The following is a 24,240-nucleotide window of genomic DNA, read 5'->3' on the forward strand; positions in this document are numbered from 1 at the left end:
CAGTTAATATTAGGGTAGTTGAAATCCTCCACTATTACAGTTCTATAGTTTTTTGCACTTCACAGCAATTTGCCGATATATTTGTTCTTCTATCTCCCTCTGACTGTTTGGGAGTATATAGTACACTCCTGCCGTATGATCACCCCTTTTTTTCTTCAATTCAACCCATATGGCCTCATTTGATGACCCTTCTAACATATCATCCCTCTCATAGCTGTAATTGTTTCTTTGATTAATACTGTGACACGCCCCTCCTTTTTTACCCCCTCTCTATCCCACCTGAAAACCCTGCAACTAGGAATGTTGAGCTGCCATACCTCTCCTTCTTTCAGCCATGTCTCAGTAATAGCTATAATAGTGTATTGCCAAGTGTCTATCTGTGCTCACAGCTCATCTGCCTTAATCCCTATATTCATTTCCATTGAAGTACATACCATTTATTGGTGCCAAACTCCCTTGTTGTCTATTTACCAGCCTTTTTCCCTCTGTCTTCCAAATTCACTTTCTACTTTTCTGCTGCCCAATTCCAGTTTTGCTTCTCTCCCCACTGAATCTACGCTCCAGTGCCATCCCCCTGCCAAGCTAGCTTAAACCCTCCCAACAGCACAATCAAACCCTCCCACGAGGATACTGGTCCCGACTCTATTGCAATGCAACCCGTCTGGCTTGTACAGGTCCCACCTCCCCCGGAAATGGTCCCAATGCTTCAGGAATCTAAATCCCTCCCGCCTGCACCATCAAACACACAACCCTCATTGAACCACCTTGTGAGCTCCTCAAAAAATTCAATCAAGTTCGTCAGACACGACCTTCCTTTAACAAATCCGTGCATTATAGGGATGCTTTATGTTGTTGTTGTGTGGTGGTGGCAACCTGCCACAACATGTGGCAGCCAGGGTGTGCAGCGTCAAGTGAAGTAAACCTGGCCTTGGTTCCCGCCCCGCTGTCATTCATTTTAAATTTGACAGCTGACCACCCACCTATCCCGTCCGCTGAGCACCGGTAAAATTCCGGCCATTATCTTAGGATTTATGTCCTACTACCACCTCCCCTCCTCCCACCCCCAATTCTTGCAGAAAAGCAGGATGGTAGGGAGACAAAAATTTACTCTCATAAGTCATCTATTTTTCCTTCCTATGTGCTGCACTTTACACCTTTCTGCACTGTTTCATCTGCCTTTGTTATGCTCTTTTACATATTTTGTGCAGTTTCTGAGCTGCTTTCTCTGATTCACTGCCCCTCCTTGTGTAGTATCATTTGCAGATTTGATTACTTTGCTTTGAGTTTCTGAATCCAAGTCATTTACATAAATTAGGAACAGTAGGGGCCCCAGCATTGAGCCCTGAGGCACCCACTCAGCAATTCTTCCCTTCACTCTGACAGAACTCCTCCAGTGAGTACTCATTGTTTCATATCCATTCTTATCCATTCTCAGAGTTTACTCTGAATCCTCATAATGTTGAGTATAATTAATTCAAGCTTCAACGGAGTTCAGGAGGTTGGGCAAGAAGAATCTTTCTCTTCTGTATCCATACTGACTATTGTTAGCTAGACTATTGTTGTACAGATGATCCTCAAATTACTACTTATTAGAGTCTTGTATATGCATTATACTTAGAAAATAGTGAATAACTGGGAGTGATTACAAAGCAGTAACCTAATCAAGGTGTTCATAATATAAACAAAGGTTGAGCAGAATGAGTTTGCTACCTTGAACGTTTGGAGCTAATTTGAGAAATCTATACTGCTGACGGGAGTCTCACCAGCAACCGCACATATTGGAATCTTAGATGTGCACTGCCCATGCTTTTCTAACCATTAAGATTAATGGGCAAAAAAGGGAACGATAACTGAAATGCAGTGCTGATAGGCAAGGCTCCCTGGTGATGGTATGGACTTGTAAAGTTACCCCTCCTGCGGCCATTATGTCTCACACATCTTTTTCATCATATCACATGCAATCAAGTTAATTTTTGACATGGGGAGCAGCCTGCAATTGTATGATAGAAGGCAAGATAATAGCAGAATCCTGGAAATTACAGTAGAGAAAGAGACTATGTGGCAAATCACTAACTCTTCAACCAGAGCTCATCCTTTCCCAGTAACTTTTTATATTCTTTTATATCTAATTTGCTTTTAAAATGAAGTTATAGTGTCTTTGATGTTATGGTTTTTGACTCAAAAACACTTTGAGTTTGCTGCGAAAGTACTAATATCCCTCTGTGTGAAAAACAATTCATCCAACTATTATAATCTTATATATTCATCAACTAGTGCAAACAAAGGGGAAGATTTTCCTCTTCAGTCCCTGGATGTAAGAGGATTGCAAGGCAGAAGAATTTGTTATAAATTTGGTCATGAGCTGTTTGATATTTCTGTTCAGTAATGGATGGAACATGTGGACAGCCTGTACCCGAATTTGTGACGAGCGCTTCTGCCCTGCCAGTTCCTTATGTTCTAGCGCTAAAGAGGAAAATCTGCCAAATCTTTCACTAATTAACCTTGTGTTGTGGAGAAATCTTCCTTTCTCCCGAACAGACCCACTGAAATAGAGGATCGACGCCCGATTGATGACAGACTCCAGAGTTAAGTTCGAAATGATCTTTATTCCGGCATATGCGGGGGAAGTTCTATCCTAGCAGCCGAAGACAAAATCTTCAAAAACCCAAAGGATTCACTCATTATTACACAGATTTTGAGTGTCAGTGATAGAAGACACTGCCAGTGACAGTGAGAGGCTAAGTAAAGTGAACTAACTGCCACAGATAACACAAATGGGAGAATAGATACAAAGAAGGGATTCTGTCAAAGCATTTGTTATTCCTTATCAGATTGCCTACTAAGTGGCCTGTGATCTCTTCACCCTCCATAGCATATGAAATCATTCTCAGGTTCTTGGAATGTGTTTTTATCTGTAGGTTTGACCTTGCCCTGGCCTGAGCAGCCTGTTTCCTTGGGCAGAGAATTCCACAGATTCACAACCCTCTGGGAGAAGAAATTTCTTCTCAACTCGGTTTTTTAAATTGGCTCCCCCGTATTTTGAGGCTGTGCCCCCTAGTTCTAGTCTCCCCGACCAGTGGAAACAACCTCTCTGCCTCCATCTTTTCTATCCCTTTCATTATTTTAAATGTTTCTATAAGATCACCCCTCATCCTTCTGAATTCCAACCAGTAAAGACCCAGTCTACTCAATCTATCATCATAAGGTAACCCCCTCATCTCCGGAATCAGCCTAGTGAATCGTCTCTGTACCCCCTCCAAAGCTAGTATATCCTTCCTTAAGTAAGGTGACCAAAACTGCATGCAGTACTCCAGGTGCGGCCTCACCAATACCCTATACAGTTGCAGCAGGACCTCACTGCTTTTGTACTCCATCCCTTTCGCAATGAAGGCCAACATTCCATTCGCCTTCCTGATTACCTGCTCCACCTGCAAACTAACTTTTTTGGGATTCATGCGCAAGGACCCAGGGGCTGGACGGGCTGACCGTGGAGTTCCACAGGGCGTTCTGGGACGTCCTGGGGAGCGACTACGCGCGGGTCCTGGGGGAAAGTCTGGCGACCGGGGAGATGGCCCTCTCTTGGCGCAGGGCAGTCATCGTCCTACTGCCTAAGAAGGGCGATCTCCGCCTCCTTAAGAACTGGCGCTCGGTCTCCCTCCTCAGCACGGACTACAAAATCTTCGCCAGGGCGATGTCTGCTCGCCTTGGTGCCGTGCTGGACCACATGATCCACCCCGACCAGTCCTACACGGTCCCGGGCCGGACAATCCACGATAACATCCATCTGGTCCGGGACCTCATCCATTGTTCCCAGGAGGCTGGTCTGTCGGTCGCCTTCCTATCCCTCGACCAAGAGAAGGCGTTCGACAGGGTGGATCACGACTATCTGCTCGGAACTCTGCGCGCTTTCGGGTTCGGGACGCATTTCGTTGCCCGGATCCGACTTTTGTACGCCGCCGCGGAGTGTCTGATTAAGGTTAACGGGTCCTTGACGGCGCCCCTTCGCTTTAGGAGAGGGGTGCGCCAGGGATGCCCCATGTCCGGCCAGTTATACGCCGTTTGCGTGGAGCCTTTCCTGCGCCTCTTGTGGACGAGGTTGACGGTACTGGCTCTGCAAGGGGCGTGGAGGTCGTCCTCTTGACTTACGCCGATGACGTGCTCCTCGCGGTAGAGGATCCCGCTGACCTGCGGAGGATGCGTGAGTGCCAGGAGATTTACTCGGCCGCGTCCTCCGCCAGGATCAACTGGGAGAAATGTTCTGGATTCCTGGTGGGTCATTGGCGGGTGGACTCCCTGCCGGAGGAGCTCAGGCCTTTTGCCTGGAGCACGACCCATCTCCTCTATCTGGGAGTCTACCTTAGCCCCGACGAGGGAGCCTGGCCGGCGAACTGGCAGGAGCTGGAGGCCAAGGTCGCCGCTCGCCTAGGGCGCTGGACAGGACTGCTCCGAGTGCTGTCCTACAGGGGTCGAGCGCTAGTCATAAACCAGCTGGTGGCCGCAATGTTGTGGTCCCGGCTGGTCACTTTGACCCCTCCCCCTGCGTTTGTCGCCAAGATACAGAAGAAGCTGGTGGACTTCTTCTGGAACAACAGGAAGCACTGGGTCTCTGCGGCGGTCTTGAGTCTCTCGCTTGAGGAGGGCGGTCAGTCGTTGGTGTGCGTCAGCGCCCAGCTCGCGACTTTCCGTCTTCAGACCCTGCAGAGATACCTTTACGTCGAGCCCCCTCCTAGGTGGTGTGCTCTGGCGACGTATTTCTTCCGCCAGCAGCGCGACCTCAATTACGACACGCAGCTCCTGTTTGTGAACTTGGGGGGTGTCAGGACCGCCCTCCGGGAGCTGCCTGTCTTTTACAAGGAACTCATCAGGGTCTGAAACAAAGTCTCCACCAAGCGCAGCTCTCCGCCAGCTGGAGTGGCGGCCGTCCTGCAGGAGCCGCTGCTCGGGAATCCGTACCTCCACGACCGAGGTTTTATGTGGCGGTCGGAAGAGAGGGCTGTGGCTGGTGAGGTGACCATGGTCAGGGACCTGCTCGATGGCGGAGGAGCGGGCTGGATGGCGCCAGACACGCTGGCGCGGCGCCTAAATTCTGCCAACGTCCGCCACGCGGCCGATGCCATCGAGTCGCTAAAAACAGCTCTGGGCCCTGACCCCGTTAGGTGCATCGAGGAGGCTCAAGCACGTGGGGAGATCCCATCCGAACTGACCCCCGTCCGGACGGAATTCCTCATCGGCGCCAAACCCCGGAACCTCCCTCGGGGGCCGGCGCCTCACAACTTGAGCCGCCTCGGGGAAATCCCCTCCATGCCTTTCAGTTCCGCGTGGAGGGGTTTCCTGTACGGGCTGCTCCTGCACACTCTCAACTTTGCCATCCTCGCCGGCCGTCCGGACACGCCATGGCGTACCATCTTGCCGTCCGGAGGAGGCGGGGGTCCCCGATGGAGGGCACTCTACGCAGGGGTCCTCCCACTATTCATCGGGGACTTGGCCTGGAGGGTGGTGCACGGAGCAGTGCCGTGCAACAAATTTTTAAGCCGGTTCACGGACTCCCAGGCCGCCTGCAATTTCTGCGGTCTGGAAGAGTACGTGTTCCATGTTTTTATGGAATGCACAAGGTTGCAGCCCCTGTTTTATTATTTGAAGGGGCTGCTCCTGAAATTCTGGCTGCACTTCAGTCCCACTCTCCTGATCTTTGGGCACCCTGTGCGGAGGGGAGCGGGTAGGTCCGAAGGCCTCCTCGTAGGACTGCTCCTGGGCACGGCCAAGGTTGCCATCAGCCGGTCCAGGCAGCGGGCGGTCGAGGGGGTCGTTCAACCTGACTGCCTGCCTCTCTTCCGCTCTTACATCCGGTCCAGGGTGTCCTTGGAGATGGAGCACGCGGTGTCCACCGGTACGCTCGCGGCCTTCCGTGAGAGGTGGGCACCGGAGGGACTGGAGTGCATCATCACGCCCGGCAACCAAATTTTAATTTGATTTTACGTTTTAAAGTTTAATTTTGTTTTAATTGCCGGTGCTTTTAGTGTCCCCCTCCCCTTTTATAGGGGGCACTTGGAAAAATGTGATTTTAGCGCCCAAAAAAAAACCCCCCCAAAAAAAAGGAAAAAAAAGGGCCTTGTAAATGTCTGCTGTGTCATCCAAGGCACGTTTTAATGTTTCTTTATTTTACAGATAAACTCAAAAGAGTTTCATGCGCAAGGACCCCCAGGTCCCTCTGCACCGCAGCATGTTGTAATTTCTCCCCATTCAAATAGTATTCCCTTTTACTGTTTTTTTTTCTAAGGTGGATGACCTCACATTTTCCGACATTGTATTCCATCTGCCAAACCTTAGCCCATTCGCTTAACCTATCTAAATCTCTTTGCAGCCTCTCTGTGTCCTCTACACAACCCGCTTTCCCACTAATCTTTGTGTCATCTGCAAATTTTGTTACACTACACTCTGTCCCCTCTGGTAATGGGGGCACCTCATCCCCAAACATGTTCACGTACTTGGTGAGCTCCTCCTTTATGTCTCCTGACACCTGTATCGATGTTGACTCTCGTCGATGTATGTCTATCAATTCCTCCTTCCGATTCTCAAAAGTATGTCCGAAACAAAGCAGACTGTAGCAGTGGGGATCTGGCATTCCTGCTGATTGTACTTGAAGGATTTCTGATTAGTCATTACACAGTCTTCTCTGTTGCTTACATACGCCACGTGTGCCTTTCCCCATTGTGTGCACATGGTTTCCATGGCGCAATTTACTAGCGTATTTGTAATATTAAATCCACAAGCTGCCTCAGGACCATAACTAATTTTATGAGGGCGTATCGTGGTGCCCTGATGAGTAACATATCCTTCCAATTTTGTTCCTATCAAACTGTCTCCATAAGTTACTGTCTCGTGATAAGCTATATACATACCTTTTCTAATAATCCCTATGTTTTGTACTTCATACACTTCCTTTGTGTTATCTCCTTCCATAATTACTGAAATGACCAATACCAATCCTAAGAAAGGAGGGAGACAGAAAGCAGGAAAGTATAGATCACTTAGCCTAACATCTGTCATTGGGAAAATGCTGGAATCCATCATTAAGGAAGCAGTAGCAGGACATTTAGAAAATCATAATGCAGTCAAGCTGAATCAGCATGGTTTTATGAAAGGAAAATCATGGTTGACAAATTTGCTCGAGTTATTTGAGAATGCAATGAGCAGGGTGGATGAAGGGGAATCAGTAGATATTGTGTATTTGGATCTCCAGAAAGCATGTGATAGGGTGTCACATAAAAGGTTACTGCACAAGATAAGAGCTCACAGGGTTGAGGGTAATATATTAACGTGGATAGAGGAATGGCTAACTATCAGAAAACAGAGAGTTGGGATAATTGGGTCATTTTCAGGTTGGCAAACTGCAACTAGTGGGGTACCACAGGGATCAGTGCTGGGGCCTCAACTATTTACAATTTCCATTAATGATTTGGATGAAGGGACCAAGTGTGATGCAGCCAAATTTACTGATGATACAAAGATGGGTGGAAAATAAGTTGTGAGGAAGACAAAACAATTCTGCAAGGGGATATAGACAGGCTAAGTGAATGGGGAAAAATTGGCAGATGGAGTATAATGTAGGAAAATGTGAGGTTATCCACTTTGGCAGAAATAATAAAAAAGTAACTTATTATTTAAATGGGGAAAATTTACAAAATGTTGCAGTACAGAGGGACCGAGGTCTCCTTGTGCATGAAACACAAAAAGTTAATATGCAGGTACAGTAAGTAATCATGAAGGCAAATGGAATGTTGGCCTTTATTGAAAGGGGGATGGAGTATAAAAGCAGAGAAGTCCTTTTGACAGATCCTCCGCATCCCCGCAGCCAGGACACTCGCGCAGGCGAGATTGTGCTATTTGCCCAACTCTTGCCGAGTGAGTCTCCGTAACATCTTGCGCCTGGTAAAAGCAGTCACATAGCCTACTTTTACCATCGTAAGAGTTTTAAACATATAAAAATAAAATTTAAAAACACATTTTAATGTAAAAAAAACCCTGTCCACTAAGGTAAGTTTAGTTTACACCCTAATAAGACAATTAAAATAAAATCCCAAAAATATTTTTCTAAAACATTTAATTAACTTTAATTTCAAACAATGTTAAATATATGAGGTATTTTCTTTTATTATGTTGTGTGTGGGTGTTTTAGCAGGTATTCTCAATGACAGTAATAGGAACTCGGAGTTGCAGAGTTCCCATTATTGTCAATGAGAATACTGTACCGTGATTGGTTGTCCAGCCCCATGTGACTCCAGCTTTTACTTGCCAATCTAGAAGCGGTGGACTCGCTGCAAAGCACGGGAAGAGAAGGTCTCCAAATGGAATCAAAGACAGCTCTGGCATCAGCAGGTACATTCGTAGAGATGTTTCGGATCGGAGGCATTCGTCCGAAGGAAGCCGCTGAACAGAATTTTAGGCCCCATAAGTTAGCATGCCGGTACAGCAAGAGATTGTCCTCTTTTCCAGCGGTAGCTCTGACAGCAAGAAATGCACAATATCCAGTTCAATAACTCTAATGCAGAAGACACGAGTTAGTGCAGTTGGGCCTTTATGTCTGAGTAGTAATAATTATGATACCAGTGGACCGCCAGGTGGATTGTTTATGGCTTTGCTCAGCAGCAGATACTTTGCTGCAGTGGGTTAATAACCCCAAATAAGCTAACTCGTAGGTGATGAAATTCGTAAACAGAAGGAGATCTATCATACTTCAATATTTTGAAGTCTTACTACCCTAGGACTGTATGTCACACTTTCATGGGGCTTATTGTCACAAGCACTCGTTAAATTCCCCAAATTTCCTTAGACTCTGGGATTCATTTCAAGAGCATAAGTCTTCCGGGACTGCAACAGAGAGACATGAAAATTAGGCCGGACTTGGAAACACCAGGCTAAATTTTAACTTTTGGGCATTCACTCCTGCTGGCATGAGGCCTGAATTATCTTGAGGCCGGGGCCTAATTTCCATGCTGTTTGGCGAGCTACACGCCGGGGATTAAAGATTTGCTGCAGCTCGCTGGGTTTGGGCCAGTGCAGTATCGGGTGGATAGGATGCCGCACTGGCCCACAGGTGGGCCCTGCTGGGGAGGGATGAGGCAGGAGGGTGAGCCCCAGGATGAGAACAGCAGCAAGATTTTCCATTGGGGCCTGGGGAGGGTTCAACTTGTGCCCGCCCTCCTGCACAAAGCCTGTAACATAGCAGGGCATTGAGGTCATCAGGATATTTTCCATGCTGGAATTCCTATGGTTCCTGCAGGTCATTTCTTGGATTGAAATAGATCCTGGCCTGGACATCCCTGAAGAATGCCAGCATCCTCAGGGAAATCCTTTATGAAGGTGATTTTATCTGCAACCCTCCCCTCCCCCAGCAGTGCTCAACATGTGCTCATACTAGCATAGGCACCTGACAAAAATATCTAAATTAAATGACCCCAGCCTGAACTTGTATACCCTGTAGAGGCTGGAGCAGAGGTGCGTAGCAGAGTGCGATTCCCTCTCCCGCACACTTTTTTTCTTCTTAGGCAGTCCCTCGTACTCGAGGGTGAGGATGATTTGCTTTCACACTATCAGTTCTCAGATGACTGAAGAGACCAATGTGGGACCTACAGTCTCTGTCACAGGTGGAGCAGACGGTGATTGAAGGGATGGGTGGGGGGGTGCTTGGGTTGTCGTGCGTTCCTTCCGCTGTTTGCGCATGGACTCCACATCCTCCCCGCAAAGAGACTCGAGGTGTTCGGCGCCTTCCTCTTTTATCGGCCGACTCTCGAGTTGGCTCGACCATGGCGACCCTAGTGTGGTCCAAGCTGTCATCGTGCAGTCCGGCACTCCGCCTTGGGTGCCTTGCTGCTGGCCCAGTCGCACACTGCCCTTGTGGCCCATGGGTGGCCATCAGAGGTCATGTAGTGTGCGCAGCAGCCCTCCCCTTTAATCGAAGGGGAGGGGTGTTGAAGTGCATCAGCGCTTCATGGTGCATCCGGAGGTGTAAAATTGAGGTGCTACAATGCCACCACTGGCAAGAGCATGTAATTGTTGCGTGATAGGTTTACATAAATTGTGTCAATGGACGTAGAAATCTATAATGGGAAAGGTTGACAGGATGTGCACGTAGATATAAAAGTAGTAATGTAGTAATGAATAATATTAATTATCACAGCTTGAGAATAATAATAATATGGTAAATGGATTGTTTTCAGGTTGTGGGAAACCAAATCAAACGGAAGCCAAAATTGTTGGTGGAAATGTTTCTGCTCCTGGTGAATGGCCTTGGCAAGTGTCTCTCCATTTTGAACAATGGGGTAGATTCAGCCATGTCTGTGGTGGATCGATTATTGACAGTCGTTGGATTATCACGGCTGCTCACTGCTTTCAAAGGTATGGGCTGGATTTTAGGTTTTTTGCTTTTGGGGCAAAAACGTAGGCGGAGCGGGAAAGTTACCAGCCGGGAATAATCTGCGCTTTGGAAAAGAATGTTCACCATTTGGGCCCTGCGTCAGGGATGCAGTGCGTAGGGAGGTGTTGTACACTTTTTGAGGTGCAAAAATGCAAAACTCGTGAACTAAAGTGTCGGGTCATATGTGCTCCGATAGAGGCCTGCGGGATAGTGGTGGGGGGGGCGGGGGGGTGAATCTTAAAAAAACCCACAAAAACATTCCCAAAACATTGCCCACGCCACCACAACACAAATCGCTGAAAGGTTTATAGAACAAACACTCGCCCTTACCTTCGGAGTACTTTACCTTCCTCTGTGCTGCCGGCCAGGCTGGACCGCACTGATTTCCCGGGCGGTCATTGTGGGCGGACTTGCGGGTGGATGGATCAGGCAATTGGCCAAACTACTGGCCAAACGCGAGGATTTACACACCTTGCGCAGCTCTTCCCAGCGGTGCTACTGAGCGTCATAACAACCGACCGGAGGATCCCGAAGGGGCGCAGGAGAACTGAACGCTGGCTTTCACGCCGCTCCAGGCGAAACCCGGAGCGCAAAGGACCAGAAAATCCAGCTCATGATCTTCATCGCAGGAAATGAAAATCTTTGCACCAGTATACACTTCTATTTCACACAACAGACATACTAGTCATCTCTCTGACTCACACTGTTAATTTGGTGTTAGTTTTGTGGCTACAGACTAGGGGGGCCAAAATTGCCCTCTGCCTAAAATGGGACGCATCTACCGATCTCAATGCATGGGGTGGACAATCTAAAGAAATTCATAACTTCGTGGCTTTTTTTGGAGCGGGACGGAAGTGCAGTTGGGGCGGCGGAGCCACCACTAGCGCAGCGGAAGTGGGGGCGGGTTGGATTGGCTGATGCTCCAAGACATCAGTGCCACGCTGATGATGTCATCGCGCTGGCAATTTCGGGAAGGGTTCGCAGCCGGTCAGTAAGTGGTTGGTAAGGGGTCGGTGCATGCACGACGCGGCGGGAAAAACGGGTGGAACGGTCCTGTACACCGCTCCAATACTGAAGGAGGGCAATATCGAAAATGGCGGCTCACTCCGCGGAGACTCGGCGGCCAGTCCGCATCGACACGTGGCTGCTGCTTTCAGGCGGCTACGGGACTTATAGAAAGGGGCAATTTTGGTCCCTCGAGGTTTAATTGCATTTTATTGAAAGTACGCAAATTCATTTCACCCTAACTCCTGCTGTTTTGATATATTTCTATTTATGGAGAAATACACCCAGTGATTTAAGATTCCATTACTGCTCCCGATGTTAGTGACTGTGGAAATAACACTGGGTATAACACACTGGGGTCGAAATTGCTCACTGCCCAAAACGAGGCGCATCTACCGCTCTTTGTCGTTCATTACCGTGGCAATGGATGCGGCGGCCATTCGAGCGAAATTCAGCAATTTTGCAGACAAAAAGGAGCGGTACGATATTGGTGACGGTAATGGGCCCTTTGCAGCGGTGTGGGTGTGGAGTGGCCAATTGGGCGGCAAAATTTAGCTGATGCCCATCTGCTGATAACGAGGCAGTGGCTCCGTGGCCTTCTTAAAGGGCAGGTTTTGCAGCTAGGCCCTGAACATTGAGTTTGTCTCTGTTGCTTGGCTAATGCAAGAGGTTTAAGGAGAGCCAGCTGCTTTTCAGATGTGGAACTTGAGACCCTGGTCCAACCTGTGGAGGGAAGGTGGCACATAGAAACATAGAAAATAGGTGCAGGAGTAGACCATTCAGCCCTTCTAGCCTGCACCGCCATTCAATGAGTTCATGGCTGAACATGCACTTCAGTACCCCATTCCTGCTTTCTCGCCACACCCCTTTATCCCCCTAGTAGTAAGGACTTCATCTAACTCCTTTTTGAATATATTTAGTGAATTGGCCTCAACTTTCTGTGGTAGAGAATTCCACAGGTTCACCACTCTCTGGGTGAAGAAGTTCCTCCTCATCTCGGTCCTAAATGGCTTACCCCTTATTCTTAGACTGTGTCCCCTGGTTCTGGACTTCCCCAACATTGGGAACATTCTTCCTGCATCTAACCTGTCTAACCCCGTCATAATTTTAAACGTTTCTATGAGGTCCCCTCTCATTCTTCTGAACTCCAGTGAATACAAGCCCAGTTGATCCAGTCTTTCTTGATAGGTCAGTCCCGCCATCCCAGGAATCAGTCTGGTGAACCTTCGCTGCACTCCCTCAATAGCAAGAATGTCCTTCCTCAGGCTAGGAGACCAAAACTGTACACAATACTCCAGGTGTGGCCTCACCAAGGCCCTGTACAACTGTAGTAACACCTCCCTGCCCCTGTACTCAAATCCCCTCGCTATGAAGGCCAACATGCCATTTGCTTTCTTAACCGCCTGCTGTTCCTGCATGCCAACCTTCAATGACTGATGTACCATGACACCCAGGTCTCGTTGCACCTCCCCTTTTCCTAATCTGTCACCATTCAGATAATAGTCTGTCTCTCTGTTTTTACCACCAAAGTGGATAACCTCACATTTATCCACATTATACTTCATCTGCCATGCATTTGCCCACTCACCTAACCTATCCAAGTCGCTCTGCAGCCTCATAGCATCCTCCTCGCAGCTCACACTGCCACTCAACTTAGTGTCATCCGCAAATTTGGAGATACTACATTTAATCCCCTCGTCTAAATCATTAATGTACAGTGTAAACAGCTGGGGCCCCAGCACAGAACCTTGCGGTACCCCACTAGTCACTGCCTGCCATTCTGAAAAGTCCCCATTTACTCCTACTCTTTGCTTCCTGTCTGACAACCAGTTCTCAATCCATGTCAGTACACTACCCCCAATCCCATGTGCTCTAACTTTGCACATCAATCTCTTGTGTGGGACCTTGTCGAACGCCTTCTGAAAGTCCAAATATACCACATCAACTGGTTCTCCCTTGTCCACTCTACTGGAAACATCCTCAAAAAATTCCAGAAGATTTGTCAAGCATGATTTCCCTTTCACAAATCCATGCTGACTTGGACCTATCATGTCACCTCTTTCCAAATGCACTGCTATGACATCCTTAATAATTGATTCCATCATTTTACCCACTACCGATGTCAGGCTGACCGGTCTATAATTCCCTGTTTTCTCTCTCCCTCCTTTTTTAAAAAGTGGGGTTACATTGGCTACCCTCCACTCCATAGGAACTGATCCTGAGTCAATGGAATGTAGGAAAATGACTGTCAATGCATCCACTATTTCCAAGGCCACCTCCTTAAGTACTCTGGGATGCAGTCCATCAGGCCCTGGGGATGTATCGGCCTTCAATCCCATCAATTTCCCCAACACAATTTCCCGACTAATAAGGATTTCCCTCAGTTCCTTCTCTTTACTAGACCCTCCGACCCGTTTTATATCCGGAAGGTTGTTTGTGTCCTCCTTAGTGAATACCGAACCAAAGTACTTGTTCAATTGGTCCGCCATTTCTTTGTTCCCCGTTATGACTTCCCCTGATTCTGACTGCAGGGGACCTACGTTTGTCTTTACTAACCTTTTTCTCTTTACATATCTACAGAAACTTTTGCAATCCGTCTTAATGTTCCCTGCAAGCTTCTTCTCGTACTCCATTTTCCCTGCCCTAATCAAACCCTTTGTCCTCCTCTGCTGAGTTCTAAATTTCTCCCAGTCCCCAGGTTCGCTGCTATTTCTGGCCAATTTGTATGCCACTTCTATGGCTTTAATACTATCACTGATTTCCCTTGATAGCCACGGTTGAGCCACCTTCCCTTTTTTATTTTTACGCCAGACAGGAATGTACAATTGTTGTAGTTCATCCATGCGGTCTCTAAATGTCTGCCATTGCCCATTCACAGTCAACTCCTTAAGTATCATTCGCCAATCTATCCTAGCCAATTCACACCTCATACCTTCAAAGTTACCCTTCTTTAAGTTCTGGACCATGGTCTCTGAATTAACTGTTTCATTCTCCATCCTCATGCAGAATTCCACCATATTATGGTCACTCTTCCCCCAAGGGGCCTCACACAACGAGATTGCTAATTAATCCTCTCTCATTACACAACACCCAGTCTAAGATGGCCTCCCCCCTAGTTGGTTCCTCGACATATTGGACTAAAAAACCATCCCTTATGCACTTCAGGAAATCCTCCTCCACCGTATTGCTTCCAGTTTGGTTAACCCAATCTATGTGCATATTAAAGTCACCCATTATAACTGCTGCACCTTTATTGCATGCACCCCTAATTTCCTGTTTGATGCCCTCCCCAACATCACTACTACTGTTTGGAAGTCTGTACACAACTCCCACTAACGTTTTTTGCCCTTTGATGTTCTGTAGCTCTACCCATATCGATTCCACATCATCCAAGCTAATGTCCTTCCTAACTATTGCCTTAATCTCCTCCTTAACCAGCAATGCTACCCCACCTCCTTTTCCTTTTATTCTATCTTTCCTGAATGTTGAATACCCCTGGATGTTGAGTTCCCAGCCCTGATCACCCTGGAGCCGCGTCTCAGTAATCCCAATCACATCATATTTGTTAACATCTATTTGCACAGTTAATTCATCCACCTTATTGCGGATACTCCTTGCATTAAGATACAAAGCCTTCAGGCTTGTTTTTTTAACACCCTTTATCCTTTTAGAATTTTGCTGTACAGTGGCCCTTTTTGTTCTTTGCCTTGGGTTTCTCTGCCCTCCACTTTTCCTCATCTCCTTTCTGTCTTTTGCTTTTGCCTCCTTTTTGTTTCCCTCTGTCTGCCTGCATTGGTTCCCATCCCCCTGCCATATTAATTTAAATCCTCCCCAACAACACTAGCAAACAGTCCCCCTAGGACATTGGTTCCGGTCCTGCCCAGGTGCTGACCGTCCGGTTTGTACTGGTCCCACCTCCCCCAGAACCGGTTCCAATGCCCCAGGAATTTGAATCCCTCGCTGCTGCAACACTGCTCAAGCCACGTATTCATCTGCGCTATCCTGCGATTCCCACTCTGACTAGCACGTGGCACTGGTAGCAATCCCGAGATTACTACTTTTGAGGTCCTACTTTTTAATTTAGCTCCTAGCTCCTTAAATTCGTTTCGTAGGACTTCATCCCTTTTTTTTACCTATGTCGTTGGTACAAATGTGCACCACCAACAACTGGCTGATCTCCCTCCCTTTTTAGAATGTCCTGCACCCGCTCCGAGACATCCTTGACCCTTGCACCAGGGAGGCAACATACCATCCTGGAGTCTCGGTTGCGGCCGCAGAAACGCCTATCTATTCCCCTTACAATTGAATCCCCTATCACTATCGCTCTCCCACTCTTTTTCCTGCCCTCCTGTGCAACAGAGCCAGCCACAGTGCCATGAACTTGGCTGCTGCTGCCCTCCCCTGATGAGTTATCCCCCTCAACAGTACCCAAAGCAGTGTATCTGTTTTGCAGGGGGATGACCGCAGGGGACCCCTGCACTACCTTCCTTGCACTGCTCTTCCTGTTGGTCTTCCATTCCCTATCTGGCTGTGGACCCTTTCCCTGCGGTACGACCAACTCGCTACACGTGCTACTCACGTCATTCTCAGCATCGTGGATGCTCCAGAGTGAATCCACCCTCAGCTCCAACTCCGCAACGCGGTCCGTCAGGAGCTGGAGGAGGATACACTTCCCGCACACATAGTCGTCAGGGACACTGGAGTCGTCCCTGAGTTCCCACATGGTACAGGAGGAGCATAACACCCGACCGAGCTCTCCTGCCATGATTTAACCCTTAGATACACTTAAATTGGCAACAACAATGTTAAAGTTTACTCACTGTTATAGAAGAGAAAAAAGAAAAACTACTCATCAATCACCAGCCAATCACTTACCCTCTTGGCTGTGACGTCACCTTTTGATTTCTTTCTACTTTTTGCCTTCTTTCCCCGCTGCAGCTGCAGAGGTACGCCTCTCGCTGCCGCTGGGCCTTTATAAGCCTCACCAACGGCAGGAACTCCCGCCTCTCAGACTGCCGCCGCCTCTCGCTGTTGCTGGGCCTTTATAAGCCTCACCAACGCCAGGAACTTCCGCCTCTCGTACTGCCGCCACCTCTCGCTGCCGCTGAGCCTTTATTGGCCTCACCAACACCAGGAACTCCCGCCTCTCGGACTGCACATTCTCTATCCGGACACAGGCAGACCCAGTCGCACGGTCTTTGTCAATGCCTGGAGAGAGATTGTATGGAGGTGTCGGGGACCTCCATTAATGACCGCACCGCCACTCAATGCCGCAAAAGGCTGAACGACATCATTCGACTGATGAAAGTGAGTACATGTTCACCCAACTCCTCATCTTCCATCTCTGAGCCTCTCCTTCACCTCTTATTTCCCATCTTCACTCTATAGTCAATGAAACATCATTTGACTACTGAGGCCTGTATTTCTATGTGTGCATACTCACAATGGAGGGTCCCTTTCATGTAAGAGTTACACATGCATGTAATGGACCCACACTTGCACTAATTGTCAAGGCCTCATGACATGTTACTCAGCAACCCTTCTTTGCTTTGCAGGCCAAGGTCTCCCACAAACAACAGAGGACAGGTGGGGGCGAGGTCGATATCCAGCAGCTGAGTGATATAGAAGAGAAGGTGCAGCGGCTAGTGGGCCCACATGTTGCCTTCCCTGTGGCCGCTGGTCGTGTGGATCCTTCTGAGGCAGCATCAGCAATTGAAGGCCTTCCTTTAATGCCGTCTCTCTCTGAAAGTGGCAGCACTTACCAGTCAATTGAATATGATTGTGTGCAAGTTGCTTGCTGCATGGTGCAATGTCCTACATCACCCTGAATGGACCCCTTGTGCCATTTATGATTTCAGATGAAACCCCGAATGTGAGCCAGAGCGAGACCGAGACCCTTGAGGCGAGTGCAGGCATTGGCGGCATGTCTGATGGGGGCGAGTGTTATGTATGTGAACCTCAGCTGTATGTAAGACTTGCCACTAGGGGGCACACCTGTGGGAGACCTATGGGTCACCTGCGTACCCTGGGAGCAAGCAGGTATAAAAGGCAGTCCAACGCACTGCTGCCTCACTTTGGAGTCATATTAAAGTGACCAAGATCACAATGGTTTGAGCTTACAACACAGTCTTGTGGAGTTATTCTGAGCTTAACAGCGAGGAAGAGGGGGATACTGCTGCCAGCATTGCGTCACTGCTTCCTACACTCACATGTGCCAGCTCAGATACTGGGACTACGCAGTCGGGTCAGTTAGATTTTTAATTTAAATGGAGAAAAATTGCAAAGTGTTGCAGTACAGAGAGACCTGGGGGGTCCTTGTGCATGAAACACAAAAAGTTAGTTTGCAGGTACAGCAAGTAATCAGGAAGGCAAATGAAATGTTGGACTTTATTGCAAGGGGGATGGAGTATAAAAGCAGAGAATTCCTGCTACAACTGTACAGGGCATTGGTGAGGCCACATCTGGAGTACAGTGTACTGTTTTCGTATCTGTATTAAAGGAATGATATACTTGCATTGGAGGCTGTTCAGAGAAAGTTCACTCGGGTGATTCCGGAGATGAGGGGGTTGACTTATGAGGATCGGTTGAGTAGGTTGGGCCTATACTTATTGGAGTATAGAGAAGTGTTCTGATTGAAACTTATAAGATAATGAGGAGGCTCCACAAGGTGGATGCAGAGAGGATATTTCCACTCATAGGGGAAACTAAAACTAGGGGACATAGTCTTAGAATAAGGGCCCACCCATTTAAAACTGAGATGAGGAGAAATTTCTTCTCTCAGAGGGTTGTAAATCTATGGAGTTCTCGGACCCAGAGAGCTGTGGAAGCTGGGTCATTGAATATATTTAAGGCGGAAATACAGATTTTTGAACGATAAGGGAGTAAAGGATGATTGGGAGCGGGCAAGGAAGTGGAGCTGATTCCATGATCAGATCAGCCATGATCTTATTGAATGGCGGAGCAGGCTTGAGGGGCCAAATGGCCTACTCCTGATCCTATTTTTTATGTCCTTATGTTCTTATTTAGTAGAGGGGTCTGCACTGGGTGATGCATCAGGGCCTAGAGGACTGCAGCATGGTCAAGGACAAAGCAACAGTTGTGTGAGTTTGCACACGAGTTCTGCTGTAGAGCACTCAGACGAGCCCCTTGATGTTGGGGCTTATGAAAGAAGGGTGGATGCCATGCATTCACAGATGTTGGGGGCGATGCCATGCGTTCACAGATGTTGGGGGCAATGCCAATGGTGCCCGAGAGCCTGACGCAAGTGGTTAGGAGCGTGGCGGAGTCTGCCTCCCACATTGTGGACAGCTCTGCACAACCCATGGAGCCCATCATTGCCAGTGTGCAGACGATGGAGGACTCACAGAGTGGCTGTGCAGATCCAGCTGTCATGTCGCGTGTCGTGGAAGATGAGTCAGCTGCCATTACAGCACAGGCGTAAGAGAATGAATGTCTGAGTGCTGCTTTGGAGAGGATGGCTGCGACCCTGGAAGCTCAGAATGCTCTCATGCACTCTGAGCAACAGGCCATGGAGCGTCTTACTGCTGTCGTCTCTTGTGGCATCGAGACTGTGTCTGGTCTCATGCAGTCTCAGCTGGATACCACGTGAGATCTGACTGCTGCCATTGCGGCTGGGTCCACAGCGGTCCACCGGGGGCATTCCGGTGTCGTGCCATCCCACGTAACTCTGCTCCAGCAGATTGGTGGTGATGGTGAGGTGCTGCCCCGGGGGAGTGGCACAGGCTCATCGGACCAAGATCCTGATGTGGTCTTTCAGAATTGCAGCAGTCCTGAGCCAAGACCTGCCACTCCACCATTGCTCCCAACCATGGAATCGATCCAGCCAATTCTGACTGAAGGTGCTGAGGAGGATGAGGCCCAATCTGCAGCCGGCCATTCCAGGGCCTGAGCTGGTTGAGGAAGTACAGAAGGACATCTGTAGCTTCTACACCTGAATCACAGCTGCCTTCCCAGATCCATGATGCAGCCACAGGGGAAACACTGCATGTAGTTCCAGAATAGGTATACCTAAGAGGGTTTCTAAGGAACTGCACAAGGGTGAGAATTGATTATGTGTATGTGTTTTGGATCCATTATTTCTGACCTAATAAATCTTTATTTTGGGTTTGATTATCTGCGCAGGTGTCGCATTTCAGTACGGGGACTGATGTGTGAAAGGGCTCATTGGTTTGCCCATGGAGATTCACAGATGAAGGCTAAAGTGGGGGTGAACTCAGCGACAATGAGCAGCACTGAGACGGTTTACGACTTCCCTTGCAGGGTCTGGATGGTGACACCGCCTCTTGCGTGGCCGCCGAACCTCATCCTGGTCCTCCTCCTGTGACTCCTCCTCCTCCTGCTCTGTGTCATGCTCCTGCACCTCCTCCTCCTGGTCCTCCTCCTCCTCAGGTGGTACTTCTGCCTCCTCCTCCAATGGTTGTGGTCTCATGATTGCCAGGTTATGAAGCATGCAGCAGATGATCACAAGTAGGGACACCCGCTCAGGCGAGTACTGCGGCATTCCTCCGAAATGATCCAGGCCACGGAACCTCTGTTTAAGGATTCCAATGGTCTGCTCAATGCCAATTCTGACTAAAGGTGCTGAGACGCCTGGCACACCGGTCTGGCACAGGATGAAAGCATCGTGATTGCTGCCAGGATACCGGGCATCAACTGCCAGGATTTTGTGGTTGTGGTCGCACACCTGCTGGACAGTGAGGGAGTGGAATCCCCTCAGTTTCTGAAGATCTCGGGATTGTTCTATGGCACCCTCAATGCGACGTGGGTGCAGTCTATGGCACCCTGAACCCTGCAGAAACCTGCAATCCTCACAAATCTGTTCTGCCGCTCCAACTGCTTCTCCCTGATCTTAGGGAAGGATATATACTCCCTCCTCATAAGAACATAACAACATAAGAAATAGGAGCACGAATAGGCCATTTGGCCCCCTAAACCTGCTCTGCCATTCAATAAGATCATGGCTAACCTAATCCTGGCCTCAACTCCACTTCCCACCCGTTTCCCATCACCCTTAACTCCTCCTCTTATACAGAACATTCGTCACCTGATGGATGGAGCTATCTGTGGCGAACTGGGAGATGTTCGTGATGTCTGCAGTTGCAGCTTGAAAAGATCCAGTCGCATAGAAATTGAGTGCAATGATCACGTTTGCGTCTAGCAGCATTCTTGTCAGAGAGTAGATGGTCAGAGCTGTCCTCAATCTTGTCTGGAGCTGCAGGTCTGGCTGCAGGAGATTGCACAGCTTCGTCACGATATCCTTGCGGAATCGCAGTCTCCAGAGACACTGGTCATCCGTCAGGTCCATGGAAAAGAACTGATGTGTGTAGACCCTTTGATGATGGGGCCTTCTGCCACCATGTCTATGTAGGCGTCTTCTTCTCACAGCTGCATCATTTCCTTCTCCCTCTGACTCTTGTTGGTCCTCACCCTCTGCAGCCTGCTGCTGGCTAACATCTGCTTCCTGTGCATCTGCCCCACTATGTTGTGCAGGGGTTCTGCATACTTGACCCACCTCCTGATAACAGGCCCTTCCTGAGATCTTTCCTGGGGCACCTCTTTGGGTCCAGCTCTGTCACCATCTCCATGGCCTTCTGCATGTTCCTCATCCATGTGTGCTGCGTCCCTTGTCCGTTGCCTCTCTAGCCGTTGGAGCCGACGCCACCTTCTCCTGCGTGCTTCCCTGCTGCACACAATGTGCAGGAGGCGTTCTGAAACCAGCACTGACCCCATTTGGTTCTCCTCTGAAAGCCCAGACTCCTCAATCACGGCTCTCTGTTGTAGAGAATGAAGAGTCTGGGCCACTATCACTCAATTCAGCTGTCAACAAGGCAACTCACAATGGTTGAAAAAGTCCAAAAAAAACACCCCGACAAGAATGCTGCAAGATACAATATGCCTTTAGAGGCGCTGGCGATCTTGAGCAAGCACTGTGTACCGACCCAAAAACCTGTCGTTGGCACCGACAGGCGGCTGGAAGAAGATTTGACCTGAATTTAGATTCCAGGGCGGGTCAGAGGCGCTGCATGATTTGATGATGTCGTTAACGACACATCTGCAGGAGTGGGGCGAAAGTGAGGGAGCGGGATGGATATCCACACCTCGGGGAAAACCCATCAGGGAAATGCCGCGAATGTCGGCCAGGCCGCTGCGGCTCGGTGCCCATTCTGCATCGACCTGTGGCCACCGCGATCAGGCAGCCAGTGGCCTTATAGAAAGGGCCAATTTCAACCCCACTATTTTTTATAAAATCTCGATTCACCATCAACAATGCCGTAGGGAGATCTGCTAGGTTTCAAAATAGGGAATTCATTTTTGTAACACCTTTATCCAGTGCTGTTATTATTATCACAAACAATTTGTATCCTTTTTTTGTTGCTGTTTCTTTAGCATGGAAGTAAGACAGATAATAAAAGAGAATTTCTGATATCTGTCCTTTGAAATATTGCAGTGCACAAGAGTTGGTGTGACACATTTGAATATAGTATTCTAAATTTGTCACTAAATATAATTTGAATTTGTAGCAGCAGCGAGGCTCTCGATCACTGGAAGGTGTATGCTGGTATTACAAACTTATCAGATATTACAAGCACAACTTCGTTCTACAAAATTGAAAAGGTAATTATCCATGAAGATTACAAGGATGCGACTGAAGGTTCCGATATTACTCTCCTCAAGCTCGAACAACCTATTCTCTTTAATGGTAAGTGTGGTATTCAAATTCAGTGTACCAGATTGATATTTGATATTGATCCCTGTGAAATTACATACAAGGAGATAAATCCAAATTCTAATTCTAACAGATCAAAATGATTTGCATGCAACCTGGTTTTATCAAAAAATTACAATCCTGAACAATCATAAAATAACCTTATTAACATTATGAATGCCAATATGTAGAGTAACACAAAAATTGCAATTTTAGCAGATATTTACGGCAACTCACAATTATATAATGCAGTTAACAGGAAAAGATCGAACGTTCTTCACAGAGAGGTAATCAAAAACTTGAAGGCAAGACAAAGAAGGAGTAATTAAGAGGGGTGACCAAAAACTTGCTTAAAGAGGTGGATTTTAAGTAGCTCCTTAAAGGAGGAGAGGGAGGTAGAGAGGTGGAGAATTTTAGGGAGATAATTTCTGAGTGTGGGGCCTAGGCAACTAAAGACACAACTGCCATTCATAAGGTAAATGGATGGGAGATATGCAAGAGGCCAGAATAAGAGGAATGGTGAGTTCAGGGGCCTTCTAGCGCTGCAGGAACTTACAGAGAAAAGGGAGGAGCAAACCCATGAAAGAATTTAAACATGAGGATGAGAATTTTAATTTGAGGAGTTGGTAGACTGGAGGCCAGTGTAGGTCAATGACCACAGAGATGATGGATGAACGGGACTTGGTATGAGTTAGGATACGGACAGCAGACTTTTGGATCAGCTCAAGTTTATGAGAGTGGGGATTAGAGACCGGCCTAGGAGAGCATTGGAATTGTCGGGTCTGGAGGTAACAAAAGCATGGATGAGGGTTTCAGTGGCTGATGGGCTGATGCAGGTAACAGAGGTGGGCAGTGTAACAGAGGTGGAAGTAAGTGATCTTTGTGATGGTGAGGAATTTTTTAATGTTTAAAAATTCTTCCAAAGTCTGTAAGTTATTCAATTTCCTTCCTATTTGATTTCACCTCCCTATAAGTTTCAGATGATAGACATTCAATTTAAACTTTGATAATAAAAATCAAAAAGCTGGAAATTGCAAACAAAATCAGAAATGGAGGAAGCATTCAGTCAGCATCTGTGGCGAGAACAGACTGGTGCGCTCATATTAAACGAGACATCAATGGAGCATTTGGATCCCACCAAGATGTGGCCTGGACCCCCCAGGTTTTCAAAATCTTTGGAATGTTTATCAACCCGTTTACAATGGGAACTAATAACCATATTGTTCAGTTTCAGGGAAGGACCCCATCACTTGCCCAAGTGGGTTGATTTAGGACAACATTCCCAGCTTCCTGGAGCAAGCAGTCACCGAAGCTGCAGCTCTAGTGGCCCTGACATTCACATTCACGTAAAGGGTTCCCCCTGCCCCAGCAATCTTGGCAGGGTCACTTACTAAGTTCCTGGTCTTATGCATCCTTACGCTAGGACGCTGCGCCCTGCCTCTGCCCCCCATGGATTTCAGGCCCCAAAATCTGCTTCAGTTGTGTTCGAATACTCTTCATAATTTAAAACAACAATCCTGAAAATGTGCCAATGTTTTATTCTGAAGATGTTTCAAACAGATTTTTGGTTGGAGTTGGCTTTTCATATACAGGTAATGGCCCAGAAATTCCCGGGAAGGCAACGGAAAAGCCGTTTTTCAGAGCACAATACTTTTACAGGCGTAAGAGTTTTAAAACACACCTAAAACATAAAAAATAAAATTAAAGAAACACATATTATTTTTAAATACCCTGCCCAATACTTTACATTTATTTTTAACAAAAATTAAAACTTTAAAAAACATTTATATCAACTTTAATTTCTATTGGTGTATTGATGCGAGATATTTTTTCAATGTTTTATGTAATGTTTGTGTGTTTTGGATCGTTTCTCATTCATAGTAATAGGAGTTTCGGATGAAGTCGCAAAGAATCTGCAAAGGGATATAAACAGACTAAGTGATTGGGCAAACATTTGGCAGATGGAGTATAATGCGGGAAAGTGTGAGGTTATCCACTTTGGCAAGAAAAATAAAAATGCTAATTCGTATTTAAATGGAGAGAAATTACAAAATGCTGCAGTACAGAGGGACCTGGGGGTCCTTGTGCATGAAAC

At 47.6% G+C, this 24,240-nt stretch overlaps 1 protein-coding gene across 1 annotated transcript in view; it reads left to right on the forward strand.

Moving 5' to 3' along the window:
* The window catches only part of LOC139228945 (transmembrane protease serine 9-like), a 128,429-nt gene that overhangs the window by 62,713 nt on the left and 41,476 nt on the right, over positions 1-24,240 (forward strand). The window contains exons 9-11 of the mRNA XM_070860494.1: positions 8,302-8,376; positions 10,218-10,395; positions 21,961-22,139. Coding sequence (XP_070716595.1) covers positions 8,302-8,376; positions 10,218-10,395; positions 21,961-22,139 — 432 coding nt within the window. The remainder of the gene's footprint in view (positions 1-8,301; positions 8,377-10,217; positions 10,396-21,960; positions 22,140-24,240) is intronic.

This window comes from Pristiophorus japonicus, chromosome 2 (genome assembly GCF_044704955.1).
Source record: "Pristiophorus japonicus isolate sPriJap1 chromosome 2, sPriJap1.hap1, whole genome shotgun sequence".
In the NCBI taxonomy this organism is placed as follows: Eukaryota; Metazoa; Chordata; class Chondrichthyes; family Pristiophoridae; genus Pristiophorus; species Pristiophorus japonicus.